At 46.9% G+C, this 7,144-nt stretch overlaps 1 protein-coding gene and 1 pseudogene across 1 annotated transcript; both read right to left on the bottom strand.

Moving 5' to 3' along the window:
* Nucleotides 1–651: 651 nt before the first annotated feature.
* LOC133911248 (UDP-glycosyltransferase 83A1-like) lies at nucleotides 652–2,858 on the bottom strand (annotated as a pseudogene).
* Nucleotides 2,859–4,337: 1,479 nt separating this feature from the next.
* On the bottom strand, nucleotides 4,338–6,254 carry LOC133913351 (UDP-glycosyltransferase 83A1-like). The gene is made up of 2 exons (XM_062356481.1): nucleotides 5,553–6,254; nucleotides 4,338–5,467 (listed from the first exon to the last, which is right to left on the bottom strand). The coding sequence occupies exons 1-2, from the start codon at nucleotides 6,028–6,030 to the stop codon at nucleotides 4,581–4,583; spliced, it is 1,365 nt and encodes a 454-aa protein (XP_062212465.1). The 5' UTR covers nucleotides 6,031–6,254; the 3' UTR covers nucleotides 4,338–4,580.
* Between the last annotated feature and the right edge of the window lie 890 nt (nucleotides 6,255–7,144).

The raw sequence follows: 7,144 nt of genomic DNA, 5'->3' as shown, positions 1-7,144 counted from the left end.
CCTTTCACCTCTGTGAGATGGTGCAATTTTGAACTTTTGATGTGGTGTCCGCCGTGGAGTCGGTGGAGCGTGATTTCATTGAACTCCGGCATACACTTCTCTTGCGCCAGCAGTGAGCTCCTTCTGCGGCATGCATTAGTATGTTATTGTCCTTACTAATCTTGAACTTGGTATTAGTAACCGAATTGATAAGTAGCACTTGAGTTCAGGATACAAATGTGGGGGAATTGGAGTAAGGGATAGGTAGCAAAGGAAGGGAATCGAAGTAGGAAGACTAGAGAGACATCAGGGAAGAAACTTGAGGGAAATCTAGAGGAGGAAGACAAACAGTAGAGGAAGAACGGGGATTCGGGGAAGAAGAAGCCGGTTCCGGTATTCTGTTCGATGCCTTCCTGAGTTGCTCGTGCTCGCTCTTTGTAGTCCACGGCCGAGCGTGGTTAGCAAATGACACGGCCCACGACACAGGCCCACCTCCGGTGCATACCAAGTCCCTGACACTTGGTTCGCTTTGGAGTACATATGGGCACAATGGTCAACAATGCAGTTTCGGAACTTTTTTTAAGTAGTTGCCCCATTCTACATTGGGAATACTATTCAGCAAGAGAGCTTCTGCATAGCATGTGTTGCTCTAATGTCAAAGCTCCTAATTTTTTATTGCTAGAGAATATTTACTCCATGAATTGGCTATGCACTTTGATAAGCAAAACATACATGCCAATCTTCGTTATGGTCTGCATTCTGTTTTGACTTCTAAGTATGAACAGTACTCCATTACAGCTCTGCGAGATTGCAACTATATGCCAACCGATTCTGACTTCTGAATTAGCATCCATCTCTTAACAGATTAACAAGTCTGAGCAAGTTCTCATGCGAGGACCCTCCCTCTTTGATGCTTGCGTATGCTGCGTTCTTCAACGTAATGGCCTTCGCCTTGACAATCCTCCTTTCCCAGCAGCTGCACAATCTTGTTATTGATCTCCTCCTTTGTGATGATGTGATGACCCCTAGCTTATCAGTGCAAAGCTTCACGCCCGTCTTCCACACATTGCACACGTAGCTCTGGTTGCAGAACTGGTCAGCAAAGTAGGCGCAGGACAAGAACGGGACACCATGCAGCAAACCTTCCATCGTCGAGTTACATCCACAGCGCGTCATGAAGCAAGCAATTGAAGGGTATGATAGTACTCTTTGCTGGTGAGCCCAAGCAACGACCAGTCCCTTGCCATCAACACGGTGGCTTGAATTGGTTGAACCACTCTTCTTTGATCTCTTTGGTGAAGTTTGACCAGACCACCCACAGGAATGGCCGGTCAGATAACGCAAGTCCGTCGGCGAGTTTTTTAATCGTGTCGCGTCAAAGATGGTGGAGCTCCCAAATGTCACGCACGGTGTGTTTGGTTGGAGGACGAGATTAGATGAGATAGGACTATTTATATTTTTTCTGAATAGGATGATTCAATTTTTTTTAGTCGGAATGGATAGGATAAACTAATTTTCTGTTTAGTTGGTGGGATAAAGTGTATGAGATAAGTTAATTTTCTGTTTGGTTGGTGGGATAAGTTGGATAGGATTAAAGTATGTTTTTTTAAGAATTTTAATTAAATATTAGCTCATGCTTTTTTTTATCGAACCAATTAAAATAGGTTACTAGTGAACTCTAATTTACTTTAAAAAAATATTTAAAATTTTTAAATCAATTTTATACTTTCAAATAAAATCATGAGTTACGTTAAAAAAACACAACTCACTGCGAACACGAGACTGATGCCTCCATCCAGCCAAATCGGCTGCTCCATCCCACATTTTGATGGAATATTCCTCCACTGACCATCCCTCATCCGGATCGCCTCTCAACCAAACACTCGAAATTTCAGTCCACCATCTCCCATCCAGTCCTGTGCCTCCATCCAAACGCCTCCGTAGATGACGGATCTGGAGGCTTGCGTGTCAAGCCACGTGAGGCATGTCAAGTCTTCAGGCCAGAAATGACCAGTCGACCTCGATATCGGCGCTACAGCGGACCGACTACCAACATATTGGGGAGGAGAGCCAACGCTTCAGTCTCCACCTCTCTGAATGTGTTGCAGATGATGGCCTCAGCTAAAGCCATCAATTGGTTAGTCTTAAGGATATTCCGGATGTGGACTTTACGTCTCTCCAATGTTCTGCCCAAACTGACCCAGGGGATCTCACTTGAGTCAGTGGTGGCATCAGTTGGATCATCTAGTGCCTCTTCATGTTCCCTGCTTAGATTCAGTGTTCTTGGCCACTCAATCTTATGATGTAAAGAGGAACATAATGTGTTCAATTTTCTTTCTCAGGGGGCTTTGACTCGTACTTACCACTTTCATCAATAACACCATCCTCTATCAGTTTAGGAAGTTTCGTCCTTAGTGCAAACACAGATGCTGAGTAAATTGAGAACAGGGGAACACGTACACCCACTGTGTTGGCCAATTCTAGTGCCCAGCTCATAGACACATCAGCCATCACCCATTTAATCTTCTTAAATTTGATCATCTCCTCGAGGGGGCTGAACATGGCAGACGCTAAACCCCCAACCAACTTGCCAATGTCTGTGTGATCATCAGCAGGGTCCAAACCATCTGGAATGGAGAGCATGCGAATTCCCTCTGGGATTGCCCCTTTGTCTTCTAAGGACTTGAGGATACGATCATGGTTGAACTCTGTGTTTACGAAATCAATCTTGAAGTCATGCTCAACGAGCCTATGGCACAACTCAATGAGGGGGATGACATGACCTTGTGCAGGGAAGGGAAGCACCATGACATGGGGTTGAGGAGGAGCAGCCATGAAGGTTGTTTCTGTTATAGCTACAAACAGCTTGTGAGATCAAAGCTTGCCGCTCCCTGTGGATAGATATTGCTGGATTGGTCCATCAGATGAGCATATAAAGGGTGCCAAATCATGTCTGCTGCGTCAGAAGCTACATCAGCAAATTTGTAATTTGTTAACCATAGGTTTCTCTTTTCCAAAGAAAAGGCTATCTTGGTAATCATTCGCATGATATTATGCATTAAATTATCGTGAGTAGCTGACCACCTTGTTGTCTCTGTCTTGTCGGGCAAGCGAAATTGGAAACGTATACAAAGTGTTGTAGCTGTGCAAATAATATATGCTTTTGGTTGCAATACTCTAGATGTAGCTTTCCAAGAAATGGAGCAGCATATTTGCTTATATGCACCTGACTGAGATGCCCGCTGATGAGCTTCTACCAACTATACTAAGGCCGTGTTTGTTTGAGCTTCTGCTTTTGAGCTTCTCTAAAAAGCAGTGCTTTTGGTTTTTCTGAAAAGCTGTTTTTGGAAATAGGTTGTTGGCTTCTGCAATAAATTTTTGGCTTCTCAGCACATAGCTTCTCAGAGAAGCACATCTCAGCGAGCTTCTCAGCTTTAGTTCATTTTCCTCAGAAACAGGCTTCTGGCTTCTCTAGAAGCCACTTCTCCAGAAACTCGTTTGTTCTGGCTTCTGGCTTCTGGCTTCTGCCAGTAGCAGAAGCAGTTTCAGAAGCAGAAACAAACACAGCCTAAATGTGAGCACTAGGCAATTCATCTGAAAATAAGGGAACGTCAAAACAAGTATTTTGTTAGCTCTCTAGTTCTTCAAACCAACTTTTAATGTTCGTTGGACCTCTCTAAAAATGCTCCTTGGAAAGTAGAAATCCCCTGTTTCCAAAAGTTAAAATATTGATAGTTTCCCCTGGAATGGTACATGTCCATCCTGCCGTGGTGTCATGCTGCCGTGCTGCGATGTAAAGGCCCAGTTTCTTCGGCAGTTATGAATTTCGTAGCTATCAAATTATTTTGACATATCATCTTCTCTGTGTAACTTTATCTAGATTTCTATTGGTGGCCCTCATCTATCTATGAATAAATCTAATGCGAATTTCTCTCTCTGCAGAAAAGAAACAGAGCACAGATTGTGCCTTTCACCTAAGCTTGAAGGGCAGTAACCTGGGTGGGTACCCCTCGATGGCTGGATGCTCCATTGCATCCGTGACGTGTAGAGTGGGAGCGACGTATCTTCAGTTATTTTCCGCGAAGCCGGCATCTGTTCTGCCGTGTAATTCCTTACTGAGATAGTCCTTCGAGATAGTGACACTGCAACATGAACATTTTTTGCTAGGAATATGCTACTGGCTGCTGAAAGGTTCATAGATTGTTGTTTGAACTCTGAACATGCCTCTAGTTATAAAGCTTAATGGCTTGGTAGAAATGGCAGACATTCAGCGTTCCTATGCTTAATCTAGCAATTGGTTCTTCTTTGGAACTTCCCTTGGCACTTTTCAGATCGAGAGATTAAAAAAACTTGGCAGATTGAGAGATAAAGAAAACAATTTATTAAGATGTTGTCCGGTGTCACTTTCAGTACATGGCCCATAGCAGTGGCCAAACAGCACGAGGGTGCATTGCATTTGCTGTTTAGTGAGTAACACTGACGCTGACACAAAACCTAATCTGGCATCTCAGCAAACTCTGTCTATCCAACTTTTGATACGACTCTGCAACAATCCCAAACAACTGACTTCTCAGCGTCTGAAAATTCATTGCAGCTAAAGATTATTGTTCTTTCAGCAGATTCACAAGCTTGAGCAGATCCTGGTGCGAGGATCCTCCATCCGCGACGCTCGCGCACGCCGCGCTCTTCAGGAACAGCGCCCTCGCCTTGATCCCCTCGTCCCCCATCAGCCGCGAGACCTTGCTCCTGATCTCCTCCTTGGTGACGACGCCGCGCTGGTCGGGGCGAAGCTTCAGGCCCGTGCCCCACACGTCGCAGACGTAGCTCTGGTTGTAGAACTGGTCGGCGAAGTGGGGCCAGCACAGGAACGGCACGCCGTGCCGCACCCCTTCCATCGTCGAGTTCCACCCGCAGTGCGTCACGAAGCATGCCACAGAGGGGTGCGAGAGCACGCGCTGCTGGGGAGCCCAGCCGACGACCAGCCCCGTGTCACCGATGCGGCGCATGAACGCGTCGAGCCAGCCATCGCCGACACCTTCGGCGAAGTTCGCCCGGACCACCCACAGGAACGGCCGTCCGCAGAGCACCAGCCCTTCGGCGAGCTCTTGGAGCCGTGTCACGTCAAAGACTGTCAGGCTCCCGAACGCCACGTAGACGACGGAACCGGGTGCCTGCGCGTTGAGCCAGGCCAGGCAGGCCGGGTCTTCGGGCCAGAAATGGCCAGCCGACGTCGACTTCGGCGCTTCCAGGGGACCAACGGCCAGCGGGGCCATGGGAAGGAGACCCAGCGCCTCGGACTCGATCTCCTGGAACGTGTTGCAGACGATGGTGTCGGCGAGCGCTATTGCCGGGTTGTTCTTGATCACGCCCTGAATAATGACTCTGCGTGACTCCGGGCTCTTGCCAAGTCTGGCCCAGGGAAGCTCAGCGGCGTCCATGACAGGCATCTTGGGGCTCAGTTGGATCCTTTCATTCGTCATTACACTCCCTGCGTGCGTAAAAGCCATGCGGTTGATCTTAACAACATGAAATCTAAACTAAATAAGAAGATGGAATTTGAAGTTTGCTCTTACCACTTTCGTCGATGATGTCGTCCTCTATCATTTTGGGAACGCGCATCCTCAACGCGAAGATGACAGCGGAGAAAGTCGAGAACAAGGCGACGCGCACGCCCACCGTGGCGGCCAGCTCCTGCACCCAACCCATGGACACGTCGGCTATCACCCACCTGATCTTCTTGGACGTGATCAACTCCTCGAGGCCGCCGAGCATCGCCGCCGGCAAGCCCTCGCCCAGCTTGCCGATGTCGGTGCGGTCGCCGTCAGGGCCCATGCCGTCCGGGAAGGAGACCATGTGAATCCCGGCGGGGACTGATACTGTCTCTCCTCCAGCCAAGGCCTTGAGGACACGCTCCTTGTTAAAGTCCGTGTTCACGAACTCGACCTCGAGCCCGTGCTCGACGAGTCGGTGGGAGAGCTCCATGAGCGGCATGACATGGCCCTGGGCAGGGAAGGGCAGCACCATGACATGGGGCCGAGGAGGAGCCGCCATGGAGCGAGGCTGTAGTTTGCGTGTCGTAGTACTTGTGTTGTAGTACACGGCTACACGGAGATCGGGAGTCACCGACGAGATGCACCGACCGAGGCTCCGAGCTTGTTCGCTTGCCGTCCCTTGTGGATCGAGATCTGAGAGAGGCGCGAGCGTAGTTCATGGTCATCCATCCGGGGTGTGCTTGTGAGTTGTGAATGGCGAGTTAGCGACCCCATCGATACAGTTGCGTCAGATCATACATCAGCAAGAATGGTACGTACGAATATTAGGGTCTGTTTGTTTCAGCTACAGATTCTGAAAAGTAGTTTATAGAAGTTGGATTGTGAAAAGTTGGATTGTGAAAAGTTGGATTGTGAAAAGCTAAATTGTAAAAAGTTATATTATAAAAAGTTTTTAGATTATAGATTTAAAAAACTTTGATGAACAGTTTAGTAAAATAAACTTTCACAATCTATCAAAAACTAAAAAAAAAATCAGTTTTTCAGATTCTCACAATCTAACCAGCAAATTTTAAAAAATTATCTGTTTGTTTCATCTTTGAATTGTAAAAACTGAAAACCACACTCCAAAACTGAAATAAACAAAGTCTTTAGTCTAGTACTGCTAGTGCTCCACTTGCCCATCGATCGGTATCTCCTTTATTTTTCAAATATTCGGAACATGTTCGTCTTAGTGAATTGCCGGCCCTAGCGTTGTCTGTTTTGTGTCGCTGTCCAAAACGCCAATTATTTGTCACTGGCCAGCACCACCGTAAAAGGTTCTGACTTGGAAAATACCAATGTCATTGGGATATAGCATCTTTTTGGTATTTCACAATTTATAATTTTGTTATCTCTTGGTACTGTTCTCTTAAGGCCGTAAAAAAAATCTTCAGGCTAATGTTGCGGGACGTTTCAAAATGACAGCTTCTACCATATGTACACTTTCCTCCCTCTGACTTCCTGGAGTGTTTTCCAAGAGGATCCAATGGTAGTCGGTATAAAATGTGGGGTAGCAGTGGAAGTGCATTCCAGCAGGGACCACGGACTCATGTTTGTTCATATGTAAATGCAGCGCAAAAGAATCTGTGTGGCCAATGTAGAACAGATGCATAATACAGAGCATGTTAGGAGGG

Source organism: Phragmites australis, chromosome 3, assembly GCF_958298935.1.
Source record: "Phragmites australis chromosome 3, lpPhrAust1.1, whole genome shotgun sequence".
In the NCBI taxonomy this organism is placed as follows: Eukaryota; Viridiplantae; Streptophyta; class Magnoliopsida; order Poales; family Poaceae; genus Phragmites; species Phragmites australis.
The sequence above is the reverse complement of the archived record's forward strand: the minus strand, read 5'-3'. Positions and strand labels throughout refer to the sequence as shown.

Bases quoted from the DNA above. Each gene is read 5' to 3' on its own strand.
- LOC133913351 (XM_062356481.1), bottom strand. From the start codon at position 6,030: ATGGCGGCTCCTCCTCGGCCCCATGTCATGGTGCTGCCCTTCCCTGCC. The intron at 5,468-5,552 runs GTAAGAGCAAAC...TTACGCACGCAG, and splicing joins CGACATCATCGACGAAAGTG to GGAGTGTAATGACGAATGAA.